This window comes from Oryzias latipes, chromosome 19 (assembly GCF_002234675.1).
Source record: "Oryzias latipes chromosome 19, ASM223467v1".
NCBI lineage: Eukaryota > Metazoa > Chordata > Actinopteri > Beloniformes > Adrianichthyidae > Oryzias > Oryzias latipes.
The window spans coordinates 18,738,254-18,756,230 of NC_019877.2; the positions used below are offsets into that span (position 1 = coordinate 18,738,254).

Below are 17,977 nucleotides of genomic sequence, written 5' to 3' on the forward strand. Positions count from 1 at the left end.
TTGTGGATAAATCAGGCCAATAACAAGGCCCCTGACAGTCTGCTGCCCATCTCTCTAAGCCAACAAAGCCAGCTGATCATCCTGAAGACGCCCCCTCCCACAATGCTGAGTGTTTATGAGCTTGTTGCATGTTTTCTTACAACAAACCTCAGGATCGCTCGGGTTTGAATCATAAACTGCCTAGTAGGTAAAAGCGTTTGCAAGCCACCAGAGCTGCTTCAAAGAGGAGTATGCAGTGATTCTTACAATAGCTTTTTTTTTTAAAAAGTCTCTGCCCCAAAACTTCATGAAAAACCATCCAAGTGAGGCAACGTTCCCACCAGGATTAGAAATGCACATTTACTTCCAGTGGGAACTCTAGATAAACAGGATACAGGCTCTCTCGTTTTATGACCGTTTTCTTTCTGTACGTACAAAACGTGTGGCTATTGAACGGGCGGTAATGTAAACCAGTTAAACACTTAGACCAGGGGTGTCCAAATCCAGGCCTCAAGGGCTGGCAACCTGCTGGTTTTCCAGAAACCCTGCCTCATCTGCTGTTGATTACCTGGATCAGGTGTGTTTAGCCAATAAGGAGCTTCAATGGCAGGTTGATTGGAAAACATATAGGACACTGGCCCTTGAGGCCTGGAATTGGACAACCCTGACTTAGACCAATCAGGGACTCAGATTTGGTAGTGATGGCTGGTATGAGTAGCCTCCTTTCAAAACATGGAAGTGCCAACTGTTTGAAAATTGATTATGGAGGAGAAATTAATAATTGCGGTTTGTGCCCAGCTGGAGCTAGATTCAGGAGATTTGCACCGCTTTGACATTTTGCACTAGGCCTCTGCCAACTGTAGGTACATGCAATGGCATCTAGTAGCAACAGTCCAGTATGAACACAAAAAAAGCATTACTACCATCTATGAGGGGGAAAAAACACATTTTAATGCAGTCTAATTCTCTGGGGACATCCAGCTAGTTTCCAGTCAAATGCTCCACAGGCAGTAAGGGGGGTGTATGTGATAGAATTCAGTGAGGCTGCAATGTGCACCCACCACTGGGCGTCAGCAGATGAGGTCCAGGTCAGTGTTCATTACCATAAATCAATAAAGTGAGCTCACCGACACAGAATCTTCATTGGTGCTGCTTAAAATGTCTGCCTGTAAGGGTAAACCACTCCACTGATGTGAAACAAATGTCTTTAAACTAATTGAAACATCACAGTCTCAATGAGAGAGGTGCTCCTCAACAGTAAATTGAACGTGTCTGGGTGTCTCATCCATCAGTTAGATGGAGATGCAGGCAGAGGTCAGCAGTCTGCAAATAACAAACACTGGTTTGAAGGACGCACAAGAAAATCTGATCTATGCTACAAAATAATTCTCCATAATCCATTTAAAAACCATTTCAAAACAGTGTTCTGTTTATGAAAAGACATGACAATTCAGTCCTGTAGTCTGGCACTGGGATTTATGGATAGAACAGTTTTAACATCATAACTTATTTCCTCTTGAATCTATTGGATAAACACTAAAGCAAAAGTCACATTTGTCAAATGACAGGTTTTCTTTATTGTCATGTCTGGGATATTGTGTTTGACTTTTTTTTCTAATGTTCACAAAAAAAGGCCACCCACCCTCATAGATATTTGCTGGAGGAAGCTCCAAAGACTCTCAACAGGGTTGAGGTCAGGGTAGGATGGGGGCACCAACAGCTTATCTCATTTCATGCCCATAGCAGCCAATGATGCAGAATATTCCTTGCAGCATTAGATGGTGCATTGTCATGCATGAAGATGATTTTGTTACAGAAAGCAGGGTTCTTCTTTTTCTACCACAGAAGAAATACTCTGCATACTTTTCAGAGGTCATTTTCACACCTTCAGGGACCCTAGAGGGGTTGACCAGCTCTCTCCCCATGAGTCCGGCCCAAACCAGGATATTGCTACCTCCTTGCTGACGTTACAGCCTTGTTGGGAAATGGTGACTAGTGCGATAACGATATATTGTTTTCCATTTAGAAAAATTTGTCTATCCTTTTTGGCGTGTAAAAATAGAGGGTTAGTCGCCACATGGAGGAGTAAATGTTTGCGAAAACCTAGTCATGTTTGTTAGCCCTCCTTTTGAGGAATTTAGTTTGTCCTCTACCATCTGCATGCGAGGTAAACAAGTGCATGTGAGACACCCACCACTCCCCTCAGCCACATCATCTATGTGTAGCGTTCAGCGGTGGAACATGCAGCGATTTTTAACAGGATCGAGACAGAACTGGAGGATAAAGCCGCTGGACCCACAGCAGCAACAGAATGTTTAATAAAAATGCCATTAAATTCCATTAGTGCCATTGAATCTGTTTTTTTTAAATAAATTATGCTGGAAAGAAAAGAAAAACATATCCACTGTTTGTGATGGTTAAAATATTGTTTGTGCTAATGTGTGCTTCATAGGTTAATAGATTACTCTAAATTGTCCCTAGGAGCGAATGCGAGTGTGTATGGGTGTGTGATTGTGGCCCTGCGTCAGACTGGCGATCTGTCCAGGGTGTACCATGCCTTTGCCCATGAGTGGCCGGGACAGGCTCCAGAGGCCCCGTGACCCCAAAAACGGGTTTAGAAGATGAAGGAGTTTATAAATCACTAAAATGCTTTTGCAGTTTTAATTATTATATTTTTACATGCAGCACTTTGCTAACTGTCTGTATATAGACTCTTAAAATACTGGGTTTAAAAATAATGAGAAAAACAACTTTTGTGACCTTAACTGAGAATTTAGGACTAGAAGAGAACTGTTTTTCCTCAGAAACAATATTGTAATCCTTACAAACAGTGGATGTTATTTTTTTTTTTTTCTTTCCGCCAGAATTATCAGCCTTGGACTTCTGTTGAGCAAACAGCTTTGGACCAAAACAATACATCTTTGCACATGACACAGAATAGATTGTTTATAGAGCTCCTGAGGTGGAGCAGAGAGCAGCTCAATTTTGGGTAAAGTTAAAGGAAGAGGCCCTGCCTTTGAGTTCACTCATGTTAAAAGGCAGGAAACCTCAGATTATAACATTTGTGTGTCTGTTTTCCAAAACACAGCTTGAATTAATGCCCAAATTCTTACATTTAGACTCTTGTCTTATTAAAGCATATCCCAAAAATGATCCAGATTATTTCTAAATGTGTCATTTTGCCAAAACAACCCCCCTGAGGCTTTGCTCTGAAGACTGAGGACCCTGAACAAAAAACATTACTCTTCTGCCTCACCGAGACAATGTAAAGCAGAAATAATTGGGGGTTGGGGGGATGGAGGGTCCTGCTCATCATACCTGCTCTGACAGTCGGTGTGATGAGGATGGGTGAGCTTTAATTGATGAAATATTCATCTCTATTACACAGGGGCGGTGGAGGTGGCCTGTGTAAAATTTATAGGATCTGTATCTGTGTTGCTTGCTCCAGCTTCTCTTCCTGCCATCATTTCTCAGAGAGGGAATGACTGGATTGCTCTGTCAGGTTTTTCTGTCGTGTCAGGGGAATTGCTCCACAAAGAGAGACGTGAAGCCGTCAGCTGCAACCGGCCCGGGATTGTTTGCACTACATTTGTATTTTATTGATTTTATCGATTTCATTTAAACATCATTGATTCTTTTAACCTGGATCGAGCTATCACTGGATCAACCCATATCAAAGGTCATACACTAGACATTATTTTAACATGTGGGATCTCAGTCCCCAATGTGTCATGTATGGATTTTATCATGTCTGACCATAAGTGCATTTTATTTTCTCCAGAACTAAATGGTAATCCTCCTGAGTCTAAGGCTAATTTCATGTACTCACGTGTCTTCAACTCATCTACTGCAGCAAATTTTGGAAATATTTTCTCGGCCCCTTTGGTTTTAAATTCTGATGCAAACAGTATTTTATCAAATTTTAACTCAGCAACTGCACGCATCCTGGACCAAATTGCCCCTTTCAGGTTGAGAAAAGTCCAAAATAAAAATATGCCTTGGATGACTGACAGTATTCGCAACTCGAAAAGAATTTGTCGCAGAGCTGAGCGCAAGTGGAAAGCTTCTAAATCATCTGTGGACTTAGAAACCCTGAAAAACCACATGAATAATTTTAACCGTCAAATGAAAAAGGCAAGATCAGACTACTTCTCACAATTAATTAATACCAATAGAAATAATCCCAGGGTACTTTTTAAGGTCATTAATCAGCTAAGTGAAGCCCCACATACTAGCAATTTACCGACTTCCCCAGTAATCTGTGAGCAATTTGCAAATCATTTTATTAACAAAATTTCTAACATTAGGTCTCAGATATCCATTACCAAATCTCTGTCACCTCCTTTTCTGCCAACTCCACCTGCAAGACCCACAGTGATCTTTGAAGACTTTCAGGCAATCTCCCCCAACACTCTTTCTGAGATTGTTTATAAAATGAAACCATGCCATTGCTCTCTGGACATTATGCCAGTTAGATTTTTTAAAGAAATATATGGATCTGTTAGCTCCCACATACTGTTCTTAATGAACACATCTCTTTCAACTGGCACAGTCCCAGATGATTTTAAGGCTGCTATGATTCAGCCACTATTGAAAAAACCCTCCCTGGACCCAAGTTGCTTTGAGCATTACAGACCAATTTCAAAACTACCTTTTTTGGCTAAGATCCTGGAAAAGCTAGTAGCTGAGCAGGTAATTTCCTTTTTAAATAAAAATAAATTATTTGAGACCCTTCAATCTGGGTTTAAGGCCAACCACAGCACAGAGACTGCCTTGCTGAGAGTAATGAATGACCTTTTAATGGCTGCAGACTCAGGAAAAATATCGATTTTAGTTCTTTTAGATCTCAGTGCAGCATTCGATACAGTGGACCACTCCATTTTATTACAACGTTTAAAATCTTGGGTTGGGTTTTCTGGCACAGTTTTTAACTGGTTTTATTCTTATTTATCGGACAGGTTTTTTAATGTTTTCATCGGCAATTCTTGCTCATCCAAGGTGAAAATGACATGTGGCGTTCCCCAGGGTTCGGTACTGGGACCTCTGCTATTTTCAATTTACATGTTACCACTGGGGGAGATAATACGCCAACATAACCTTAATTTTCATTTGTATGCCGATGATACGCAACTGTACTTATCTTTTAAACCTGGTGACCTTGGTCTTTTAAATAATCTCAATAGCTGCATTGCTGATATTAAAACCTGGATGGCCCAAAATTTTCTGCAGTTGAACATGGACAAAACTGATGTGATTATTTTTGGTTCAGTTGAGGCCCGACATGGTGTGGCTTCGAAATTGGAGTCTCTATCGAACAATGTCTCTTCAAGCTGCAGAAATCTGGGGGTGATTTTTGATACTGATCTTAATCTGGAGACACATGTTAAATCAGTGGTCAAATCTTGTTTCTGGCAACTACATAGGTTATACAGGATAACCCCCTTCCTATCAAAAAAAAGTCTTGAGATGGTGATTCATGCTTTCATTTTTTCCCGCTTGGACTATTGTAACGCACTCTACACATGCCTTTCACAGCAGAGTGTGTATCAACTCCAGTTAGTCCAAAATGCTGCCGCCAGACTCATAACTGGAACCAGAATGAGAGACCACATCACTCCAGTTTTAGCGTCTTTGCACTGGCTCCCAGTCCGTTTTAGAATAGATTTTAAGATTTTATTGATTGCTTTTAAAGCACTCTGTGGTCTGGCCCCTAAATATATAGCCGATCTCCTCACTCCTTATGTACCTGGTCGCAATCTTAGATCTTTGGCAAAAGGCCTTTTAACAATCCCACAATCTAGATTGAAGACCAGGGGAGATAGGGCCTTTGCTGTAAGAGCCCCAACACTCTGGAACAGTCTCCCTGAAGAGATCAGGCTCGCTGGGTCCCTACCAGTATTTAAATCCCTTTTAAAAACTTACCTCTTCAGGTGTGCTTTTAATGATTTTATTGGTTCTTAAATCTAAACATTGTATTTTATTGATTTTATTGATTTTATCGATTTCATTGTTTTCTTGATTTTATTGATTTTACTGATTTATCTATTTTATTGATTCTAACCACTATCACCATCTCATATGTGTGCTGGTTTTATTTCTCCATACTGGAAACTGTTTTTAACACTGATTTTGTCTCATATTAACTGTACAGCACTTTGTAATCTGGATTTCGAAAAGTGCTATATAAATAAAGTTTATTATTATTATTTCTGGAGGACACACAGGATGAGAGTTGAAGCAGTCTGATGGATGCAGGATTAAAGGGAGCAGGAGGAGCCCTCACCCCTGCCTCCAAAAGCAACACAGATTACATTTATTTAAAGGGATGAAATGAGAGCAAAATAAAATGTCCTCCCAGTTTAGTTGAGCACTGGCTCCACAAGGTGCCACTCAAAGTGTCTGGAGAGCCACAGATTGGGTTTCTGGTTGTTTTCTGGGGTAAATAAGTGGGAATCTGAGGGGGGGTAAAGGGATATGAGGAGACTGAGCCGCAGTCATACACTGCCAGTCTTGGCGCAGCGATGTTGCCTGGCATAGGACCGTATGGTGTGCCAGGTGCTGATAAGAGGATTTCTTGGCACGGCAGATCAGACTCAGGCTGGGATGCATCTTTGACTAACAGCATGATAGTTACAGGAGTCAATTTTGCAGTCATACCACTATATTTGTGCACCGTGGAGGCTGTGTGACATAAGTGAGCACACACTGTAAGCACATACTGCATGTTTAGTTCCCACAGAGAACAGAGAAAACATTGTTCCACTGACCCTTCAGCAGTCCTCTGATGTTTATTTTGATTCTTTTGGCCGTTGCTTTCTCACATCTTTACACTTTGATACAGAAAGAGACAAGAAAGAACGCCTGCCTGGTTTGTTGGTGGAAAAAGCCAGTTAAAGGTCAAACGGATCAATACAAAGGTGGACCAATCAATCCACTACAGAGGAGATTTCAAACCCCCTTCATGTCTGAGAAATGTGGATATAAAGGCACTACAGCGCTGAGGAATCTGCCCCCATCGGCTCCTCTGATCACACCACACAGACAAATGTGTGAATTCCAGTCAGCTGCTCTCATCCACAATGCATTAAAATACTGTGCATATGCACAAATGCACATCTGCACCCGATGGGACTTTCTTGCACAGCTGCCATGACAACAATGAGTTTTTAGCATTCAGGTAATTTACGGCCATTTCTTTTTGTGGACAGTTGGTCCATGTAAAAAAAAAACTTTCTACACTTTAATATTAGTTTACATCTGCCAGCCTTTAAGTGAATGCAACAAAATCACACCCAAACACTGACACTCTCACTTGAAGGAGGTGCTGTGAAGTCAATGACGCAGGAGGAGGCTGACACCTCCTAAGCTCCATCTATATTCATCACAGATCCTAGGGAAGTGTGTGGAACTGAAAGGGAACAAGTTTAATTCTTTGTCTTAAAACAAAGATACATTTTTTCACTCAATGATATAATACCCTCAAAAAATATGACTGTTTAGTTAAATAAAGTAGTAAAAAGCAGAAAAAAACATCTAATCTGAGCATTATTTGGGAATGTTTGGTCAGTAAAATACACAAAAACTCCATAAATTAAAAAGGAATTTTCAATCAGCCACTGGTATTCCTTAAAGAGGTTCAAAAGATGCTTCAGTACTTTGTTTGGGATATGGAACTGCATAAAAGCTTAAAATTCATCCTTACTATTATATCAATAAGTGCAAAACAGTTCTGAAATAGCAATAAGAGCTGTAAAAATAGGAGCTCAGTGCTGATTTAGCTGTCAAAATTCTTCTTATATATTATATTAGGATTATTTCTGTATTATTCAAATGCACTAATTAGGTTGAACATCTTCACATTTTGTGTAATGAAACCAATATAAGTAAAGGGATTTAATTTTGGGTTGCAAGAAGATGATAAAAGTTACCAATGTTATCTTTTCACAACACTAACAGTAAAAAGTCTCTCTTTTTTAATAAGAAATTACTTTTTGTAAGTTTAGGAAAATATTTGGGAAAGCAATCGCAAACCTTTCAGTCGTCATGAACAATTTCCTTAAATTTAACTCTTTGTATCAATGTTTAAACGTCTGTCCTGGTGTCTTCCTCTCACCTTCTGGAGGAAGAGGACAATCCTCTGGACCATGTCGGCCCGCTGCTCCTCCAGGCTGAACAGGGTACGCGGCGTGCGAATGAAGACTTTGGTTTTGCCGTATGCCACATCGTGTTCAAACCCGCAGCCCTGCAGCAGCTTCTTCACTGCATCTTTGTCTGATGGCAGGTCGTGGTTGGGCCATGTGAACTTGGAGATCATCTTATATCTGAAAGAGAGACAGAGTGCTCATGAAAAATATGTCTTTGCTGCACAAAACTGCAACCGTGCCTGTAAAAATACCAATTTACTGCAGAAAGAATGCAGTGCATGTTAAGAATATTTCAATCAGAAACATTTGGTCTTCTTCCCTAACAATAATAAAACCAGTTCCTTTTTATTAGTACACACAAATGTCATAAGTGCTCCATAGCTGGGTTAGAAACAAGTCTCTTATCTCGGAATGTTAAAAAATGAAGTTCTACAAATGTTTCTGAACCAAGAATTGACAAAAAGAAATCACTTCTGAACTTTGGTTACTAAATGCTTGCCAAAAAGAGATACTTTGATCTTTTTTGTGTGTGAAAATCCAAGAAGGACTCTTGTAAATTAATGTAAAAGTCAAATTCTGGTCAAACATAACATCTATTAGCTGAAGATTAAACTGCATGTGTAGTGTTTGGGAAGACATTTTCTGTGTTTTGGTTCTAACAGGATTAAAATCTGGCATATTGTCTAGTGAAAGGCTTTTTATCTGCAGACACGAAGAAGCTTCAAGGGTAAGCTGTGCCAGGGCGTCTCGCCATGTCCATGTTAGCCAGTAGTTGTTGCCGCTTGATGTCCACTTATCACTGCCGACATTCCCAAAAAGGATTCATGGGATAATGAAACCTTTTTTAATTAGAACTCAGGGTTCAAGTCAAAAAGGTAGAAGTTATTGCAGTTTAAAAATGATCTGGCTTAGTTGGTTTACAGTTCAATGCTTATAAACACAGAAATCATCTCCCAAGTCAACTTTGTGTCTTAGCCATTGGAGGGAGGTTGTCTGATAAAATCAAACAATATTAATGATTGTATTTTAGATAGAATATCTGTCATTCATATCTGTTGCTGTCAAGCCCAAACCATTCCATTCATATTTCTATTAAAACATATTAAAACATTATTGCAACTTCTGAAGAAATAATGTTTGTAAATTAATTTGCTAATCAAACAAAAGCCATGATGTAGATTATAACTTCTAATTGTTTGTTACTTTGCTGCATTAAAACTCATTTTTCAACAAGTACAGAGGATTTAATTTTCAAGCTATTTAAAGAAACAACAGAAAATGTGGTGCTTTAAAGGTGGCTTTTAATAAAAATGACCCAATATTCCAATGTAAAAAAAAACATTTTTGGAAAGTCTTTTTGTTTCCGCTAAAATAGAGGCACATTTATAAGGAACATGCTTGTTGGCACCAAGCCTTTTTTTAAACAATTGAAGACGGAGAGATTTGAAAAAAAGCCTGATGATTCAGTCACCTTAAGTACAACAGAATATAACCTTAAGAAAAAGAATCAAATCCGAATATCCTGTACGAACCCCTGCTTCATTTACTGAAATGAATTAGCTGAAACCTTGTTGGAACTGAATCTCTATTTTGGTTAGTTTTTCAGAATCTAAGTAGCATCATAAAGTAAGGTAGGCTGGATTTTTACTTTGATAAAATAGCAGGTTTTTATGTGTCTTAAAGTGGTGCTTTTAAATGGATAAAAAATGAAAAGGGTCAGGTCAGCACCTTCCTTTAAAAAATGGTAATCTTACAATAATTTTAACAAATGTTTTGTGAGGCTAATCGTATAAATAAAATCTTGTTTGATATCTATTAGAAAAAATAGTAATATAGTATCTAAAAAAAACAACAACATGTAATTGACCTGCATTCAACTCATTAAGATAACTATTGTGAGGAAGTACCTCTGGAGGAAGCGTGGGTAGGTCTGCCTGTAGGCAAAACCGGCCCTTCGAACCCTGACGTTCTCCAGCAGTCCCAGGTACTCCACCTGGTGGCGGCAGCGTTCCTGCTCAAAGATTAGTGGGGATTTCACGTCGTTGGGTTTGATGCAGCGCACATAATAGGGTTCCTGTGGATAAATACAAGAGGGCAGCTGATACATCACAGCCAAAAAAAGAGGAACAGCTCAAAAAGACTACAGCCATGCTGGATCTGTGAGCATTACTATCTCACCAACATCATGTAGGTAAACAGTTGTTTTTTTAATATTCGAAAACACGACAATTGTTATAGATCAAAAATGAGATTGACACAGTTTAAAAAAATAACACGCTAATATGTTTGTAATTAGTTAATCTTGATTAACGGAGAATCTGACACCCCTAATCCTCTGTGTCACATTATTGGAGTATTTTGTTTTTTTACGGCAGCTGGACCTAAACGTTGATCTACAACATGGGTGTCTAAACCTTTTGCAAAGAGAGTCAGATTTGATGAGGTGAAAATGTTTGAGGACCAACCATTTGGCCTGACATTCTTTGATCTATTGTAATAACATTAAATGCAATGGACTTTTAATTCATATTTTATTGCAATGGCATACGTTTCAACTCTTCACATGTTGCAGTTATTACAAAAAATGCTGAGGGACGGATATTATTGATTTTATGCCAAGAACCTGTGGGCCAGTAGAAACTTAAATGCAGGGTCAGTTTGGCCCACAGGCTGGATCTAGCAGCATAAATCAGCCCGTTTTGTCACGGAGAAAAAAGCAGCTTTGTGTCACTATGCAACACTTTGGATTTATTTTAGAATTTTTTGTGTGTAACGGTCTTTGTTTTGCTTTTACTATGTAAAGCACTTTGAATGAAATGAGTATGAAATATTCACAAAATGTTTATAAATAAAAGTTTGATTTGATTTACGTTCGTTATGTGCTGCATATCGGTGCAAAGCTAACATGAAAAGCTTCTTTTCTCTGCGTCAGAATCAGCCGATTCACGTTGATTGTGCGGACTATAAAGGAGTATATCACCGAGTTTGCGTTATTTGGGTCTCACAGGCGACTGCTACGGTGTTAAATGGTCGAAGTCTCATGCGTGGTTAACTGCAGATGTTAGCCAGGGCTGTATTGTATCATTATTGGCTGAGTTCGGGTCAGTTTATGTTTCTTTTCATCAGAAATCTTCAACTTCAATGGTTCCTCTCCAGGATTTTCTGTACACTTCCTGTCTGGAGCTTTGAGTGTATTTAGTCCATAAGGTTTGACCAGATGTGAAATTTTCAGAAGACTTCGTCTGCACACCTTACAGGCCAGGTTCTCTACCAACGAGATCATGGAGGTTTTGAAGAGTGTTGCTGCTGTTAGCGGCCGTTTGGTAACCTCTGTGATCCTCAGCTTGCCCTCAGGCCACATCACCTTCAGAACCTGGTTGGAACTGAAAATATAGATAAAAATATGAATCAGTCCAGACGATAAATGAAACACACGCAGGAGAATTTTATGTAATAACATGAAGCAAAACTGCTCCTGCCAGGAGATTGTCACCTGTTGTACAAAAGCCTCTTGAAGTCTTGGAACAAAGTGTCTTTGTTCTTATCAATGAAGCCCACGACCGAGTACCTGTGGAAGACAGACACGTGCAAATGCATGTAGGGAAAGATGACACACTTTTGAAGCGACACGTTGCCTCTTTTGTGCAGCTACATTTAACTACATAATTACAACAATTGCAGGCTGTTTCCAAACTCAGATTGACCTATTTGAATTTTAGACTGAAGCTCTGGTAGTAGCTTTTGGGGTGGCCGTGGTGCAGTGGTAGGGCGGTTGGCCTCCAATCGTAAGATTGCGGGTTAAATTCTTGCCTTGCCCGTCCATGTATCGAAGTGTCCTTGGGTAAGACACTGAACCCCACCTTGCCTCTGGTGAAAGGTTGGCACCAGTGTTCGGCAGCGGAGCCGCCACCAGTGTGTGAATGGGTCTGTGACTGTAAAGCGCTTTGGGCCTTCGAGGAAGGTAAAAAAGCGCTGTATAAGTATAGACCATTTTAGCCTTGTAGCATTGTGCTAGCATCCACCTTACGATGATGTTAACAGTTGGAGAGGCAGCTGTTATCAAAGATGTAGGACTCCCTGCAGTGAGATGGAGCGCTCTGTGTCTGTTCTGGCTCAAATTGGAGCTTTCTGTCGGGCCCCTGTTTCTCTGCCCGCGTCCTCCCGTGGGTGGAAAACACTTAGCCTTCATAAATGGGCTCTGCACATTTCACTGAGAGCACTTTTGGAGGGCTTAGCATGTGCAATTTAATCATTTGAATTATGTCCAGGTGCTTTGGGGGATTGAGAAGTGCTGCAGTTCTGTTTACTGCTGCATCAAGGCCATTAAGATGTTATCATGTGGATGGTAAATGTTTAAGTCTGAGGATAAGAATTCCATCGGAGACTTAAAAACAGGTTTTTTAGTTTTGATAAAAACTCTTATTCTTTTAAAAACTTGGAGAAAGATGTGGTGTAAAATCACCATTATTCTCTCGTCTATTTTGGATTAATAAACACAACCGCTTTGGTTTAAGCCATAGTTCTATCCTTCAAGTGTTCTTACTTGTGTTTCACCGGCCTCAACAGAACTTGTGATCATAAGTTCTGTTGAGTTCTTTTAGTTTTAATTCAACACATTAAGATTCATTTATTACAGATGTTCATAAGCCCTGCTTCTATCAAAAAATGTATAAGAAAAATAAATATTAACATGGAACTTCATCTACATTCTCCTACATTTAACTGTTTACTGAAATATAAAATCCAGTGATCCAATTATTACCTCCTGCTTGTGTCACTATGGCAACAGTCCAAGTAAGGATGCTCACACATTTCCCCTTCCTTTACCAGATCTTCTGGTTCATTAAGGCATTCTTCACACTGTTGTGGGTGTGTGACAGAGCTATGTTCTAGTGACTGTTCAATGTTAAATCAATTTGTATTTATTTGTCTTTTTGATCAATGAATGCAGGGATAAAAAGCTGACTAAAGATGCCTGTGACATTCCACTCAGATCTAAAGTGAGACTAACAGTAACAGTACTTTTGAGCTGGACAATTTACCTTCAGTGTTTCTGTATATGCAGACCTAAACCAACTAAACATTGATCAGAAAAATACTACAACTCATCAGTGGTTAAACTTCAGTCTGGCACCTTTCTGCTGATATGACGTCCTTGTTAACTGCTAAAAAGTCATGATCCATAAGGAAAGGAAAGTAATATCTACACTTCAATCCACACAAAACTGTGAGATTAAAAACAGACCCGGCCAACTCAACAGAACAGAGTCTGTTCTCACCTTCTGCAAGTAGCTGCTATAAACAGAGGTGTTAACACTGACTGGTGGAGTGGAGCGGCTAAACTCCACCTGAGGTGTTTCAACCAAAAAAGGTCACAGACATTAAAACACCAGGAGAGAAACAGCTTAGTTCTGCTTTTGCTATAAATGAACATTTTTGAAAAAAAGACGATTTGAATGTTTTAAATAACAAGATTAATGTTCAGTACATTACACCAAACATATTTAGAGTGCAACATTATAATTTGATTAAAAATGTGATCAAGATGCTCTTAATTTCAATCAACTTATGATGCAAATGCACAACAATTCAGCAGTGAGTCCTGAGGTGTGAAACCATGCAACTGTAGACACAAAAATAAATCATGAAAGTTTGTTTTAATGATTATAAAAAGTATAAGAAACTTACACCACATCCCCTGCATAGTGTCGGATGCGAAAGTCTCTGTCAAACTCCAAACTCTTATCAGCTGGTGAAAGCTGAAAGAAAGTCACAATAAGAGCATAAGGAAATGCTTTTCATGCTGTCTACAAAATACTCTTCCTCACTATTACTTGCACATGTTGTAAAGCTCATTTTTGTTTCTCTTTAAGCCTTGATGAGGACCTCAAGATCTATTTAACCAAAAATATAAAAATTTAATAAAACTTTATTAAATGCATGTTAACAAGAAAATGAAGTTAGCTCATTGCTATAGTAATGTTTTCAAGGCTATATATTCAGATTGCAGCATGATATTAATATTAATTCTGGTTAAACGAAACAAATTCTAAACTGGAGAAAAAAATGAAACGTGAAATGTCCAAAAATGATTTGCAATCCAGGTTAGGGTTAGGGGTTAGGGTCAGAGTCTAGAGGCTATCCTGCTTGGAAGGTCAGAGCCCTCATTAGTTTAATACTGCGTTCTCGTGACGATGAGGAAGCTCTGGCCTGAGGACTGTGAGGAAACTAGCACTAGGACGAAGACTGGTTTTTCAAAAACCTGTATCATCTGTATCATGTTGCCTTTCATCCATCACTATCTGTTATGTCATGCCCACAGTAGTGCAGCACAGACTGCAATCAGACCTGGTGCTACAGGTTCACATCTGTTTCATTTGTTTCAGAAGTCCAGACCCTGTCAAGACAGTGTTAGCTGTAAGGACAGAGGAAGATGAGCAGATGAGGGGAGAGAGCATTCAGATTGTAGCCATTACTTTAAGTAACGTGCTAATCTTTATTGTTGAGAATTGAAGCATTTAATTCTGATGGACACAGTCAGTTTGTCACTTTTTTGGCGCAATTTTCTAAAAGTAAAAGTCTAATCAGCTTCAACATCTGACTCCTTGCTTGTCAATATGTTAGTAATGCTAATTCCAAGATCAGCAAAAGAAAGTTAAAAAGCTTTTAGAGCTTTCCAAATGGCGTATGCGGAGAAAATTACAGTCTAGAGAGATTAATAACAACCTCATACATTTCCTGTTGGTCTGATTAGGCTGATGAAACTCACATTTTACAGAATATGGATGACAAAACCTTGCAAGGAGGTGGGGAGTTCAAAAACACAAAACCACAGAAGATCACATCAGGAAAAAAAAGCCCAAACACAGAAAAAAGTGAGGCGAGAAGGCGAGAGACGGGCAGGGTGCAAAAATAACAAGACTGGTGTCGGCTGAGTGTCTCAGGGGCAAACTGAAGCTGCTGCTGACGTTACATTTTCTCTCAGCTTTTATTTTGTGCGACTGTACCCCAGCATTCATCATCCGGGTGAAAATAAATCACGCGACCAGTAGGAATGACACTGTACCACGCTGGCTGCCTTCACTCAAAAGAACATTGTTCAGGTCAGAGGTTTAAAACACTCAAAGCACCAGTTGAGAAAACATGACAACTGAATTCACACCACTTTCTTTTCCTATAAAACTCCAAACTGTAAACATCTCCTCCCACATTTGGGTAGACGGGAATCTCTCAGGCAACTGCTGTAGCTGTCAGATATTATTGTAAAATTCATTTATAGATACTTTTCATGTATGTCTGTACACATTTTTTCTACACAAATGAAAATATTTCTTTTACTTAAATGAGCACATAAAAAAAAAAGAAAATGATTTCTGTCTTCGAATCATTTTCCTTTTTTTAATTAATTAATTAATTAATTTTTAATTAATTTTTAAAATCAAATCATTTTCCTAACCACTGTCTTAAACACATGACAGAACAAAACCACTATGGTGTCAAATCGTTCATTTACATTTTTAACCAATTCCGGTGATTTTTACACAAACTCTTGGAAGTTTTATTGGGATTTTTGACCATTTCTGGGTTTAAAATCCAGCTTCAGAGGTGATGACATCATTCACAATCACATCTCATCAGATTACAAAAACAGAAATCTGCCTGTTGTTCAAGTAAAATGTGTCCAAAACAAGAAATCTGTCTTGTCATCTGTTGACCCAGCTGTTGGACAGGAAAAGTAAAAAACAATAATAAAACAAATCTGTCTGGTAAAAAGATGATTTATGGCTTTTTTAGGATTTCAAGCATAAAAAGGTCCCTTTACAGATTAGCTTATGACTCAGATAAGAAAATAAAACACCTCAGCCGCTTTAAATTATCAAGAATTTTGGTTTTTATAATTTTGTTAAAAATGTTCTCATTAAAATTGCAACCTTTTCCAATTATTATTTCTTAATTTCTTTCTTCTTCATTGATTTATTTCAAGCAGTAAAAACAAAGAAGAAAACACAAAATAAATTAATAGACCAAAAATACATAGACACATCAAACCTATGTTTCAGTATCAGATATTTGTATTAACTGAACTTCTCTAAGTTTAGTCTGTGCTTACATTTTTCTACTAATTTAGCATTAGTGACCTGAACATTATTTTAAGCATTTCAGTTTCCTTTAGTGCTCATACATGCATCTGCATCTACAGCCGCCACCATCCACGCCCACACGTTTGGAGAAAATGCAGTTTTTCAGCTTAAATGAGGCATACTGCGTTTTGTGCTCAAAAATCTTTTGTCACTCAAAAGCGCTAAAGGTGTCAAAAAGGTATTTTGGTTCAAATTCTAAGTTTTGACTTCTCAACTTGAAATGTGACCAAAAAACAACACTTTTTTGAACCACAAATGAGATCTTTGCCTTTTGAGTGCGCCTTGTGCTCAAAAATCATTTTGTATGTTATGTACGTTTTCATACAAACTCTGATGATATATAAACTTTCTCAGATTACAATAATATTTCACTCTCCATGGGAATTGTACTCCATCTCATGAAAGACCAAAATAAAGTTTTTCCTTTTTTCTATCAGTTCTTTTCCAGCAGACCCACTCCATGCTGTGGCAGAAAGGGATCGATGACAGCAAAAGCAAAGGCCTCCTGAAGAGCTGCTTCTGATCGCCTCCTAACCTTCACAGTAGGTTACTCTGCTTTGCAGGAGCGGGAAGCAGACAAGGAGAACGATTATGTGTTTCATGTTTATTTCACTGACAGGCAGCTGAACCTCTTCACGCCAATCTAGAGATTAACTCACAACAGCAAGTAATAAGTGAAAAATCTGATCTATTCATTATACCACCACTAAACTCTGGATATCGTGTCTCTTCTTGTTGCAAATGCTAAAGCTTCCTGTGCCAAAGACAGCTCCGCACATGCTTTTAAAAAGAGGGGTCACTCAGTATTACCCTCCCACATGCATTCACACCTATGGAAAACAGCTGAACACAAGCCTTTCCCAACCCACCAAAAACGAGCAGGTTCTCACATTGTGAGGTAGATAAGTGAAGAACAGCCCCTTCCAGGAGGAGTCTGCGCTGCCAGCACTGCCCCCAGGCTAACACACACACACTTTCTCAGCAGGGCTTGCAGTAAACGCCATAAAAATGTTTTCTCTTTATGTGCACAATGTGCACATCCTGTCAGGTATGGGGGTTGATGAAGGACCCAATATGCAGACACGGGAGGCAGGTGGTTCCAAGCAAAAAAATTGTTTTTAATACTCGTAAAGTAAAAGCGCTGACGAGCAGAAAAACTAAACAAATCAACCGTCAGGGTACCCAGGCCGACAAGGGAGAAGACAATGAGGGTAAATGACAGTATGGATCAGCACAAGAGGAAGGCAGACACGAGACTTACCGGTAAATACAAACAGAACTGACAAGGTGAGAACGATCAGGAGAGATTAGGACCAGGGAAGTAAAACTCAAAACATACAGGAAACCTTCCAAACAAAACAGGAAGCAGAACTCAAACACGACAGAAACTAAATGGAAGCAAAAACTAAAGCAAAGGAAACCCAAACCATGACACATCCATCTTTGTAACAGTTTGGGTGTTGTTTGTTTTCGTGGGCGAGACAGACACGCTGCCGAGGCCATCTCTAGGATGACGTCATGAAATGGGCGGCACCCACAAGGAGCAAAAGCCGGTACCTCAAAGATTGAGCTGTATTACTTCCGGGTTGGGAAAGAACTCAGCAAAATAACTAACATTTAATAAAAAAGTGTGTTCTTTAGTGTGCCAAAGGTAATATATTATCATATTTTCAGCATGGTGTGGCCACTCTGATCATCTTTTGATCTATTTCA

General features: G+C 39.1%; 1 protein-coding gene across 1 annotated transcript in view; it reads right to left on the reverse strand.

Annotated features, from left to right (window-relative positions):
- myo1d (myosin ID) overlaps positions 1 to 17,977 on the reverse strand; it is a 98,195-nt gene that overhangs the window by 45,604 nt on the left and 34,614 nt on the right. Inside the window, exons 12-16 of the mRNA XM_011488384.3 lie at positions 13,812 to 13,882; positions 11,617 to 11,691; positions 11,374 to 11,506; positions 10,031 to 10,197; positions 8,093 to 8,300 (exon numbers count right to left, since the gene is read on the reverse strand). Coding sequence (XP_011486686.1) covers positions 8,093 to 8,300; positions 10,031 to 10,197; positions 11,374 to 11,506; positions 11,617 to 11,691; positions 13,812 to 13,882 — 654 coding nt within the window. The remainder of the gene's footprint in view (positions 1 to 8,092; positions 8,301 to 10,030; positions 10,198 to 11,373; positions 11,507 to 11,616; positions 11,692 to 13,811; positions 13,883 to 17,977) is intronic.